This window comes from Nicotiana tabacum, chromosome 12, assembly GCF_000715075.1.
Source record: "Nicotiana tabacum cultivar K326 chromosome 12, ASM71507v2, whole genome shotgun sequence".
NCBI classification, from domain to species: Eukaryota; Viridiplantae; Streptophyta; class Magnoliopsida; order Solanales; family Solanaceae; genus Nicotiana; species Nicotiana tabacum.
Window position 1 is genome coordinate 116,916,497 of NC_134091.1, and position 13,307 is coordinate 116,929,803.

Genomic DNA, 13,307 nt, shown 5'->3' on the forward strand with positions numbered 1-13,307 from the left:
AGTTTCATTGGGTTCCGAGGTGTAAGCCCGGATTTGACTTTTTGGTCGATTTTGAGCTTTTGATTAAGGATTCGACCTTTATCATTTGGAATTGTTTCCTTGGGCTTTATTTGATGTATTTGAATATCTTTTGGAGCATCGCTTGGCTTGCTCGGCATTGGATTTGGCTTGTTCAAGGTAAGTTATACTTCTAAACTTTGTGATGAGGGTATGAAACCCCGAATTACGTGTTATGTGATTGATGTTGAGGTGACGCGCATGCTAGGTGACGAGCGTGTGGTCGTGTACCATAGTAATTGTGACTTAGTCAATTTCATGGAATTGTGTAGCTACCTTATCTGAACATTTTTACTGTACTTTATGTGTTAGAGCATCTGAGCTGTAATTTATGCTAGAAATCATGTTTAGGATATATGCTCGCACTATTGGGACCCACAATGATCGTTCCTTACTATTGAGTTATTTGTTTAATTGCAGTTATGTAGACAATCGTATTCATAATTACATATCATATCTCAATCTCTGTTATTATATATTGTCATATCTCATATCATTGGGCTGCTTAGTATGAGTGTTGTGAGCCCGAGATATTGGTGAGATTGATGACTAAGTGAGGTTGAGGGCCTGATTGTGAGGCTATCGATACTATAGCACGTGAGTTGGTCGTGCAACACGTGAGTTATTCATGAGGATCTAGATATTGATACTATAGCACGTGAGTTATCCGTGCAGCACGTGAGTTGTCCGTGTGGATTATAGCGCTTGGGATGAAGGAGCCCCTCCGAGTCTGCACACCCCAAGTGAGCGATGTTTCTAGCAGTTATTATGCTTGGGCTGGATCTGCCATGTACAGTACTGAGTGACTAAGTGTTTCGAGTGATTGAGCGTGATGACTGGAAAGTGTGAGACAGTGAGATTGAGTACTCTGAGAGTGTGAGTACATGAGTTCATCACTGAGATACATTACATTTGACAAGTGTACTTGAGATACATGCATAGAGATGCATTTACTTCTACTACCTGATTTTTGTGGCATTCATAATTTTACATGTATATTGACATGTAGGAATAGAGATATATTTTCCTCATGTTATCTGAAAATGAAACATCTTGTTTATTGTTGAAAGGCTTTTGGGGAAAATCACGGTTTTCAACTTACTCATATATTTTTGGAGTTTTCGGTGAAAGATTTGGGATCTACTGTATACTTGAAAAGCATGCCTATTTATGTAACTGTGAACGAGCTGAGTTATTTTTTGTACCATCTTTATTATATTATTGTGAACTGTTGCTGGTTATTGGAGTTGGACCCTGACCCTTGTCCCAACTTGTCACTACTTTCAACCTAATGTTAAGTTTGTTACTTATTGACTACATGAGATCGGTTGTACTCATACTACACTTCTGCACCTTGTGTGCAGATATTGGATGATGATGATGATGCGTACGACGGGAGCTGGAGCTGAAGATATAGCTGCGTTCCAAACATAGCTGCCTCTTGATCTTGGTAGCTTTAGTATTTCAGATCTGTTCTTATATATTTCATAAAGATGGTGTATTTTATTTCAAACCAGCTTTGTAAATTCTATATCTTAGAAGCTCATGATTTGTACTACCAGTTCTTGGGGAGTTCTATAAAAATTGAGTTTTCTCATCTTTGACTCATATATGTACTATTATATTGTGTTTTATTGTTAATTGGCTTACCTAGCGGGTTGGGTTAGGTTCCATCATGACGGTTTAGATTTTGGGTCATGACATTATACGAACATATCGAAGCCATTAAAAAATCGTTCCGGGGTCATTTTTCACAAAAGTCAAACCTCTGTCAACATTTTCAACTTAAGCTTCTAAAATGAAAAACATTCTTCCAAATCAATCCCGGGACTCTCGAAAATCGAAACCGACGATACATGCAAATCGTAATATACAATATGAAGTCACTCAAGACCACGAACCACTGCACAGAGTGCTAAATCTCAAAACGATCGGTCGGATCGTTATATCAACTCAAGTTGGTCTTAATGGATTTGCAATGGAAGTTGATGGTGAAAATCTTGCTACATGTTTAACCAGCTTTGTAGATGATGGTACTGTATAGAGTCATAGGTACTTCCTTGCACGTAGAACTATGCTTGAAATGCTTAAAGACCGTGGCTTTGCAATACCCAATTCAGAAATTGACATCTCTCTTCAAGAATTCAGAGAAAAATATGGTCAAAGACCTGATATTGAGCGTCTCCGAATCACCGCTATGCACAGGACTAACCTTACTAACAAGGTCAGTTCAGTTGTACTTGGTTCTTTGTGATAAGTTAATTGGTTAACCCTGTAGGTTGCATCTCAGAATGGTGGTGTACCTGATTTGGTCCAAAACTAACAACAACAACAACAACCAAGTAAAATCCCACTAATGGGGTCTGGGAAGGATAGTGTGTACGCAGACCTTACCTCTACCCCGAAGGAGTAGAGAGGTTATTTCCTATAGACCCTCGTCTCAAGGAACAGTGGAGATAAAGCAACAAGTAGCAAACAATAGTAACAACAATGTTTTATGGTAACGGCTTGAATGACACGGCATATATATACACACATTTTTGAATGTTATTTACAAAAAAATATACAAATTTTATATACTTTTAATGGATCCATTGGCATACACGCTTTTCTGAAACTAGTTAAGCAGCAGATGTTTTCAAATAATTCCTTTTCAACTAATATATCCAACTTATTTAATCTTTCTTGAGATATTATTGATCTTAGCTAAGATTTTATCAATTTAGTTTTGAAAAGCATCTTTCGCTGAAGCAACTATTATAGGAACTGTTAATATTATTTTATAAGCAATATAAGCATTTGGAAAAAGAAAAGGTTTTTTATTTGATTGGGTATATCATTTAGAGTAGTATCTTCGACTTGTACTATTTTCGTCAAATCAATTCCAATTTACACGTTAACTATTCATACACCTATTTTTAAGTAAACCAAACAGTTGCTTTGTTTACATAGCTAAAACAATTTTTTTACTTTTATTCGAGAAAGTTTACTTTTGTACTATAAGTACTAAAAAAAATTTAAATACCTATAAACCTATTACTTCTAAAAAATGGAGACTCCCAAATATGGGGGTCTAAGGCACAATTCTTATTAAGTACAATATTATAGCTAGCCAGCCTGGTACTTGCTACTTCCCATTAGTTGTGTTACTGCTAGTAACTCTACTTATTAAAATTTAGGTAGATGAGAAGAAATCATCTACTCTCCCGTCCTAATTTATATGACGATATTCGAGAGTCAAATGAGTTATTGTTTGACTGTAATTATTTCATATTTTTAAATTGCTTATTAATTATTGTAACTTATAGTACTTTTTAGGTATTTTTTAAATATATAAATTTTATTTCGATATATTTAAAGATTTTATAATTAAATATACGATCAAAATTAAGAAGTATGAATCTGGAAAAGCGAAAAGTCTCTCTTAAAGGAGGAGTCCACTAGGCTAAACTAAGTTCCAATCTGTTGCCTCGTGAAAGAAAGTTTCTCTTTTGCCTCACTAAATCACTTGCTTTAGCTTCTTGCTGTTGAAATATTGTCTAAAGAATTCAATGCTTTGCCTCATATAAAGAAAGTTTATCTGGTTTCGGGGAACTCTGAATTATTTTCTTTTGGTAGTGAGTGAAATTTGGGGAATGGTTAAGCTGCTTATTTTTGGTTATCACTTGAAAGCAATCTCTTTTCATATGCCTAATTCTGGGTGGACATAGATGCACTGTACTTATGGAGGTGGGAGGTAGCAGATACCTAGTGGAATAGTCGAGGATCAATAGCGATGTTGGGGGAAATGTTGCTCCCAAACGCACATGCAATTATACGTGGTCGACAAGTAATATAGAATTTTAAGTTCAAATATCGTACCCACAGGGACTTGTGATTAACTATCAACTAAATTAAACCAAAGAATTAATCCATTCAAGCAAATCCTAACATATAAATATTTAACTAAAATTAATCTAGAGTAACAAATTAAGAGATTAAAGAAAATAACGACAAGCTTAAAGATGAATTCAGTGAGAGTGAATATTCTAGAGTTATGGGTTAGATAACAATCCCGTTGAGTTTTTCACTTAAATCGTCTAATTAATTTATCTGATTTATTGGTTGACAGGGTTAATATTGCTCGTAGCCTTCTCTCGAAGTACTACTCGTATATTCTAACTAATCTAACGCCTATATTCCTGTGGAATTAGAATTAACAAGAACGCATTAATATTTCCTATATAGTAACCAAGCAAGGCAATTAGGTATATTCCTATCCTAACCGCAAATCCACTCCCCCCCCCCCCCAGAGTTAAGATCTTGCTCTACTCAATTTTATATGCAATCTAGAATTCCTTCCCCCGAGTTCAATCATAGATTCGTAGATAGTATTCAATTAGTGATCAATCAATCAAATAATTATGTGCAAGATTGAATAAACAAACTAATATGATAAAATAATAAGAACAATTCAAGCTTCAAACTACAATGTTCATGTAGCACCCAACAACTCTAGAACTAATAAACTATGAGATTAAAAGAAAAGAAGAAAAAAAAACTAATTAGAAGTCTCCTTCAAGCGTGGTGTGTGTTCCCCCACGTGAATTCTCCTTCAAAGTTTGTTCGATCCCCTGCAAATTAGGTTTAGACTTGCTTTTATACGAGTTGGGAGGAGTCTTGGCCGAAATAACCTTGTCCCGTGCGAAATAGGAAAAATCATGCATCACAACGTCCAGACCTGCGCTAGGCGTTGGCCGTGGCGCCGGAGGAAGTGCGCTTTTTTACGTTGCTATTTTAATTTTTCTTTTAATTGTAACTTTCTCTTTTGCTGTCTTCCACTCGGGGCACAAAATCCAAATGGTGTCCCCCCATTTTTCTCCTTTTTATATTAGTTTATTTTTCTTTTTTTTTCTTCCGCATTTTATTCAATTTTGCTTCAAATTTTTTTATCTTCATACCGCTTCATTCCTACACAGTTATAATATAATATTACGCACAAAGTAATATAATTAATACTCAAAAGACGATTAAAAGTACTAGAATATGAGGCAACAATGGTTAAATATATGCATTTTCGCCAAACATCAACACCACACACTTAGCCTCTTGCTCGTCCTCGAGTAAGCATTAAAATCACTCTCAATAAATCAATACTAGAAACACCACCACTTCGGTTGATACTAACAATTAGGTTCCATAGCAACCCAAACCATCAGATATACACTTCGTGATTATCGTGCAAGATATACAAGTTACAAGCAAACAACAAACTTCTAACCTCCTAACTTCAGAGAGAGACTCTATCCCACCAAATTTAAGCTCGCTCACCTACTCTGTCAGATAAAGCTAATAACATCACCTATCTATCCTGAAATCAGTGCTCTCACAAGAATAAATAGCCCATACACTCAAATCAAATAATGAATATAATTTAAGGATTTAGCATCAAAGAACAACTCTCGCACTCACAAATGAATTCATATGTATGCACAAAGAACCATAGGCTTGCCCATTATGTATATCTCTACTAATTAAGTATGCTCGAATAGAATCAAATAGAATTTTAACGGGTTGTAATGTTGGCTAAGGGACGGGTAGGAGAATTATATAGTAGTGACTTACATTTCCCTAAGCACTTTGCACTTTTTTTTTGACTTCCTCACCTATTATTTTCATTTCTTAATTTTATTTTTCAGCCCTTTCTTCATCAATTGTTTCACAAGTATTTCCCTCATATCTTGAATGTTTCATTTTTTTTCAAAGCAATTTTTTTTTCATGTCACATTCTTTTCAAGATGGCCTTTTCAACGCTTTTCAGCTATCATTGGTCACCAATTTTTACTTAATCATCCCTTTCTTCAAATTTATCAATTAATAACACAGTCTAAGCAACATTGCTCAAGGAAGTAGGGTGCAAAAACTAAGGATTCAACAAAAGAATCAAGAAAAAAATACGGGATCCAAATAAAAGGCTACAGGCTCAAAGGGCTAACTAGTGGTACAATATCTGAAAAAGACTAAAATTCACAAGACATATCAAAGAAAGCCTATTCTCATCTTCTAAACAGAGCAACACTTTTATTTCACTTTAATAACATGCAGGGCAAGTTCTAGACTAAGATGCAGAACATGGAATATATGTAAGAAATCATCACCACACATGGCACAAGTATCAATCAAGATGGATCAATTCTACTCTAAGACAAACAGGATCATAGCGAACGGCAAAATAAGAATAAGTTATATACAGAGTCACACCCCTGAGCTTAGGTGTCAGAAAGTCTGTTATTTTATTCATTACTCAAGCACTCATAAAAAAGTACTACTCAAGCTCAGGCCTAAATATGCTAGTATCACACAAGGCACAAAAGTTTTCTTCTTCCTCTTTTTCTTCTCCTAAAAATAATCCTAATCCTCAAAATAAAAAAGTTTACTCGGTTCAAGTTACATCCCCTAGAAAAGAATTGATGCACAAAGAAAACCCAAGGGGGATTATTACCTAAATAAAACTAACTAGAACAAAAATAAAATTATTTTATATTTTTTTTATTGGACCTTAATCCCTCAAGAAATCTATCCACAAAATCCATCGTCGGGAAAAGTCCAAAAATTCTGATTTTGTTTTTTCAAATTTTTCTTTTTTTTCTTTTTTCTTTTTAACAAAAATTACTACACTAAGAACGAGTACTACAACTAAGCTAAGATAGCACAGAAAATCACCCAAACAATCTCCCCACCCCACACTTAAAATTGTGCAATGTCCTCAATGCACACTATAAATAACAAGAAGGTAAAAGAGACTCCCTGGTAGGCCAAAGGCCAAAGTATTAGCAGCTCAAGGGATACTCAGACTTCTCCCAAGTATGATCCCTCGTGCGGGTACCCCACACGCAGTTTCAACCTCCTGCTCACTTTTGCACTCACCTATTGCCTTTGACTCCATGCTCATACTCTTGCACTTCTTGGTCTTTAAGTAAGGAATGTTATTTTGCCTTTTTGGTGTTGCAAATTTTAGAATATAATGGTCTTTTTCTTTATCTATACATCTCTCCAAAGGCTCGATCTCCATGTCTCCATCCAAACATAATGTAGAAAAATGATTAGAATCAGGACCAACACGCCCCGACTCCAAAACTGCATAAATTTTGACATCCTCAATAATATATACTTCCTCAACCGCAGCATCATCAACAAAAGTACGGTCTAATGATTGGTACTATCGTTTAGCTCATCAATTTGGCCTAGAAGATCTTTTTCAACTTCACACAACTCATCACTAAATTGTTGGGCGTTACACGCATCAACCTTTGCACTCAATTGAGCCTCCAAGTCGCGAATAGATTTGCCAAATTGGTCGATCTCTTGTCCCAGTTTAGCTCCTTCTATAAAGTGTTGCATCTCATTTGTAATTTTCTCACGAAAACCTCCATATTCATCTAATAATTTCATGTGCATATCAAGAATGCGAACATCATGTTCCACATCATCCAATTCGTTACTCCTGTCAAACTCATAAGAATTATTAGAATCAACATAAGAATGGATTGGAGTAGGATAACAACACTTAGGACAATTCTTCTAATTTTCACCACAAATATTACAGGATTGAGATGGTACACACAACTCGGTCCTGGAAATATTTTTACAATATTGCCACAAGTGGGGTCCTTTACAATATAGACAAGGATCACAAAAACAAGAATACTTACTATCCCAACACTTTTCGTTCAAAGATGTCATGAAAAAAAATGTATTACTAACTACACTAAAATAAAATAGATAAAAAGTAAAAATCTAATCTAGTAGAATTGTTAATTTCTAAGTCCCCGGCAACAACGCCAAAAATATATTGCTCCCAAACGCACACGCAAGTATACGTGGTCGACAAGTAATATAGGTTTGTAAGTCCAGATATCATACCCACAGGGACTTGTGATTAACTATCAACTAAATTAAATCAAATAATTAATCTATTCAAGCAAATCCTAACGTACGAATATTTAACTAAAATTAATCTAGAGTAACAAATTAAGAGATTAAAGAAAATAACGACAAGCTTAAAGACGAATTCAATGTCAGTGAATATTCTAGAGCTATGGGTTAGCTAACAATCTCGTTGAGTTTTCCACTTAAATCATCTAATTAATTTATCTGGTTTATTGGTTGACAAGGTTAATATTGCTCGTAGCCTTCTCCCGAAGTACTACTCGCCTATTCAAGCTAATCTAACGCCAATATTCCTATGGAATTAGAATTAATAAGAACGCATTAATAATTCCTGTATAATAATCAAGCAAGGCGATTAGGTATATTCCTATCCTAACCGCAAATCTACCCCTCCCTCGAAGTTAAGATCTTGCTTTACTCAATCTTATATGCAATCTAGAATTTTCTCTCCCGAGTTCAATCCTAGATTCGTAGATAGTATTCAATTGGTGATCAATCAATCAAATAATTAAGCGCAAGATTGAATAAACAAATCAATATGATAAAATAATAAGAACAATTCAAGTTTCAAACTACAATATTCATGTAGCACCCAACAACGCTAGAACTAATAACCTATGAGATTAAAGGAAAAGAAGAGAAGAAAAACTAATTAGAAGTCTCCTTCAAACGTGGTGTGTGTTCTCCCACGTGAAATTTCCTTCAAAGTATGTTCGATCCCCTCCAAATTAGGTTTAGACTTACTTTTATACGAGTTGAGAGAAGTCTTGGGTCAAAATAACCTTGTCCCGGGCGAAGTAGGAAAAATCGCACACCACAACATCCAGACCAGTGCTAGGCGTTGGCCGTGGCCCGGGAGGCGGTACGCTTTTTTACGTTTCTATTTTAATTTTTCTTTAAATTGTAACTTTCTCTTTTGTTGTCTTCCACTTGGGGGACAAAACCCAAATCCCCCCCCCCCCCCATTTTTCTCCTTTTTATATTAGTTTATTTTCCTTTTTTTTTCCGCATTTTATTCAATTTTGCTCCAAATTTCTTCATCTTCACACCGCTTCAGTCCTACACAGTTAAAATATAATATTAAGCACAAAGTAATATGATTAATACTCAAAAGACTATTAAAAGTACTAGAATGTGAGACAACAATGGTTAAATATATGTATTTTTCGACAAATATCAGGAACCCAAGAGCTTAGTAGGAGTCCATCAATGACGAAGTCAAGAATTTCAATAAGTGCGTTTAAGATTTAATATATGTGTATAAAAGGTAATGTTTGATCCTACGGACAAAGTATATTTTTTTGTAATGGATGTCCAACTGACCACCGCTCGTCGGCCGTAACTTTATCATCCATCTCTTATGCTAAGATAACTCCATCTCTTGAGCTAAGAGTTTAGATTGTATCCAGTAACATCAATTCTTATACGTTTGTTGTGCAATACAAGTAGATGTTTTAATTTGTACTAAAACACTTTATTAAAAAACGACCAGCAGAAAGTACAAAATTGATGATCAATTGCAGATTCTAAATTCCCTAATGAACAAATTGAGAAATTAATAATACTGATTTCACTTTCAATACAAATTTCCAACTTTGCCAATCCTCAAGTAAATTGGGAAAGACACGGTTTTCTGGCTCTCTCCATCTTCATTCCAAGCACTTCTGAATTTGCCAACTACATCATCAGTTAACAGCTCAACACCCTTCTCTTTTGCAGTTTGATAAGCTGACCATGACTTCAAGTATGTGAAATAAGCATCCAAGTCCATCACTTTCTCAATCTTGAACTGAAATGGTCCATTGTGATCACAACCAATTACAGGCTCAAATGGGAAATCAATAGTTTTATACTTTTCATCCACTAATTTTCTTGGAGATTCCCAATAAGGTCCAGCATCAACTGTGTAAAATTTCTCGAAAATTGGATCCACTGAATTGTTTACTTCAGGCACAGTGTAACACCAGGCTGCTATTACTCCATTTGGTTTCTTGAGTAACCATTTTACTTGTTGATAAAAAGTTGGAAGATCAAACCAATGCATTGCTTGAGCTACTGTGACCAAATCTGCACTTGACTCTGCTCCTATTTTGGTTTCGATTTCGGACATTGACATCTTGGGAGAGGTACATATGTATCGAACATTCGGAACCTTTGCTGCAAATTCAAGCTGCTTTGGACTTGTGTCTGTGGCTATCACATTCTTGTAGAGCTTAGCCAACTAAGGGAAACAATAATATAAGAGCATTTAGATTTTAAAAAAAAATGTCGAAACACTATTGGATGTGTGTTTTTGAACTCTTTCTGAAGTATATTAGTGCAACATTTAGCCATCTTCACATAAAATTTAGATAAGCCAATGTTCATCATGTATTCACATTTCTTCACGTAGTAGAAGATATCGAAACAGAGGAACTATTTGCTTCTTATAAGGGGCGAAGCTACACTATCCGAATCGTAGTCTATTGACCGCCCTTCATCGAAATATTATACTGTGTATATAGATAAAATCTTAAGTTTTAGAGGTGTATAACATATACTGAACATGAATTTATTTTTACTTTCTTTCAATTTTGAATACTTTCGGGGAAATTTTGGCGTCCCCACTTCTAACTGTAGTATTATGAGAAAGTAACTATCTAGATATGTAAAATGGCTACTTTAGATTTGGTACTATATCATACTCCCTCCGTTTCAATTTATGTGAACATGTTTGACTGGGCACAAAGTATAAGAAAAAATGAAGACTTTTGGAATTTGTGATCTTGAACAAATTAAAAAAGGGGCTCAGAGTATTTGTATGATTATAAAAATTTCTCATTAATGATAGAATTATAAGTGTAAGCTAAATTGTTTCCAAATTTAGAAAGAGATCATTCTTTGGAACGGACAAAAAAAAATATGTTTACAAAAAGTGGAACGGAGGGAGTAATAATGAATTGATTCTTAACTCAACAGTCTAGAAACTCTAACAATCCTGTTTCAGTGAGAAGTTAAAGTTAAAAATGCAAGATTTCTTGTTTTCACATATATATATATATGGACTGACTTGGAAAAAGTGAAACCATCGTGTCATTCTCTAAGAAAAAGAGGTCTCTACTTTTTTCTAAGCAACTATGTATTATATGATTGTGCACAAAAGTCTACATTTTGCGGTCAATTCTCTTGCACAGGCGTAGAATTAGTTTTGGCGTAACTGATAAAGTTGTTGTCAATTGATCAAGAGGATAATTTGTTACAAAAATACAGGGTAAGATTGCATACATTAGACACTTGTGATCCGGTCCTTTCCCGGATCCACACATAGCGGAAGCTTAGTGTATCGGACTACCCTTTTCTCTTACATAGGCAGTGACAGAGCTACAACGATCGACGGGTGGCCAGTTGAATAACCTTTGCCCAAAAATTATACTCTGATTATATTCATCATCATACTTATATATATATATATATATATATATATATATATATTAAATTTTAAACACACTTAACGAAATTTTTGACGTCGCCACTTTACCTAGAGAAATTAGCAGATTTATAGGAGGGTGGGTGTGGGGATGAAGCCATGAAAGGAATTAGAGAGACTTACAGATTGAGCAGCCTGGCCACTACCAGTGCCAACATCCCAAACAAGGTCATGACAAGGCGTTTTTGAAGCTATGAAATTGAACAATTCTTCAGGATAACTTGGCCTGCCCTTTGAATACTGTTGTGCCTGCTTAATAAACAATTTTGCCATTCTTTTTTACTCTCCTCTTTTTCTCTCACTGATATAATGAAGATCTGAAACCATTGCTCCCTTTATAGATATAAAGCACTTGTAGGGAAAAAAAATACATGGTGTTCCGTGTTGCTTTTTGCATTTGATTGGTGAAGTACTGTAGGTTTGACCTTTACACGTGGAGATTAAGTAGTTGGATAGAACTTTCCTATATTCAATGCATCGCTTGAGAGGCCGTTTGACCGAGAAATAAGTTAGGATTAATTATCCCTAAATTATTATTCCACTATTATATAGGAATAAAAATAACATTATAATTTGGGGATAACTAATTTTGAGATTGGTTATATCATAATTTTATTTTAATTAAACATGAGATAAATTCATTTTAAATTTAATTTCGAAATTAATATCTCTTATTTCTCGTACCAACCGAGCTCCAAGGGATTTCTTTGGTTTAATCATTTAGTAGCCCTTAAGGGATTCTTTAGTACATTGGTTCGGCTAATTTGATTTCGCTTATGTAAATTCTATTATAGGGGGAAATGCTTTATTCGAAAGAAGTTTTTGATTCCCAAGGTGAGCATTTAATTTAAGAAAGAAGACAAATGAGTCAATGTCTTGGGACACAAGGTAAACAGAATAAAGGAAGTAGAATAAAGGTGCCCAAAGCTAGAAGCAAGATTTCGAGTAGAATAAGTATTTGTTAATGGTGGAGAAAGGATATTTTACTTTCTCTTACTTTCAGAAAGGATATTGTACTTTCTCTTACTTTCAAGAAGAGTTTATTTTCAAATTATGCATATTAGTTTCTTGACCTTATAACTTTGAAACCTAAGAATAATCAATGAGAATTATATTATCACAGGAAAATATCCCATAGGTTCAAAATAAGTGTAGTTTAAGGTTTTGACATATTCACTAAAAAACTATTCCATTTAATAGCATTAATCATCAAAATTATATGACTAAAGTACTGTTCATATGTTCATAAACTACTATTCATAGGGCTGGTTAGTGGGCTGGATAAGTGAGCTGGTAGCGGGTTGGGAAATTCCGGTCTAATTAGGGCCCGTCCGAGTTCATGCTTAACGAGCCCGGACCGGGTCGGGTTACTTATTTTATTTTATTTTTAGTATATTTTATTTTTCTTATTTAATGTTATTGATATATAAGTGTTTGCAAACTTTTAAGGCTTAGAATTAAACTTTAAATTTTAAAATTTTAAAATTAAAATTTGAAAGTAAGTGACTACAAAATATTATTTAATAAGACCAATAGGCAATATGTAAGGATCAAACTCCGAAGGCTTTCGTTTTATATTTTCATTGAATAATAAATAATACTTCAAATTAATTTGCAAGTTCTATTTTGATTTTTTTATTTTTGAACTTGCAAATTAAAAGTTTACAACAATTATAAAAAATAAGAAAGAGTACATCACATGCTTTGCATCATTTCTGTAAGTTCATCCATGTCAACATGAGGTTTTTGATTTTCGGCATTGCTTGAATCGGAACCATAAATCATTATATCTCCAATTTCTTGGTCCTCTGTTTCATCTACCTCTTCGTGCCCTTGATTTCGTCGTTCTCAACTT

General features: G+C 34.5%; 1 protein-coding gene across 1 annotated transcript; it reads right to left on the reverse strand.

The window, feature by feature from the left end:
- Nucleotides 1–9,438: 9,438 nt before the first annotated feature.
- Nucleotides 9,439–11,784, reverse strand: LOC107779100 (uncharacterized). The gene is made up of 2 exons (XM_016599445.2): nt 11,576–11,784; nt 9,439–10,207 (listed from the first exon to the last, which is right to left on the reverse strand). The coding sequence occupies exons 1-2, from the start codon at nt 11,723–11,725 to the stop codon at nt 9,563–9,565; spliced, it is 795 nt and encodes a 264-aa protein (XP_016454931.1). The 5' UTR covers nt 11,726–11,784; the 3' UTR covers nt 9,439–9,562.
- Between the last annotated feature and the right edge of the window lie 1,523 nt (nt 11,785–13,307).

Excerpts from the sequence above, each read along its gene's own strand:
- LOC107779100 (XM_016599445.2), bottom strand. The coding sequence starts at position 11,725 with ATGGCAAAATTGTTTATTAAGCAGGCACAACAGTATTCAAAGGGCAGG. Across the intron at positions 10,208-11,575 it reads GTGGCCAGGCTGCTCAATCT|TTGGCTAAGCTCTACAAGAA; the intron begins GTAAGTCTCTCT and ends TGTTTCCCTTAG.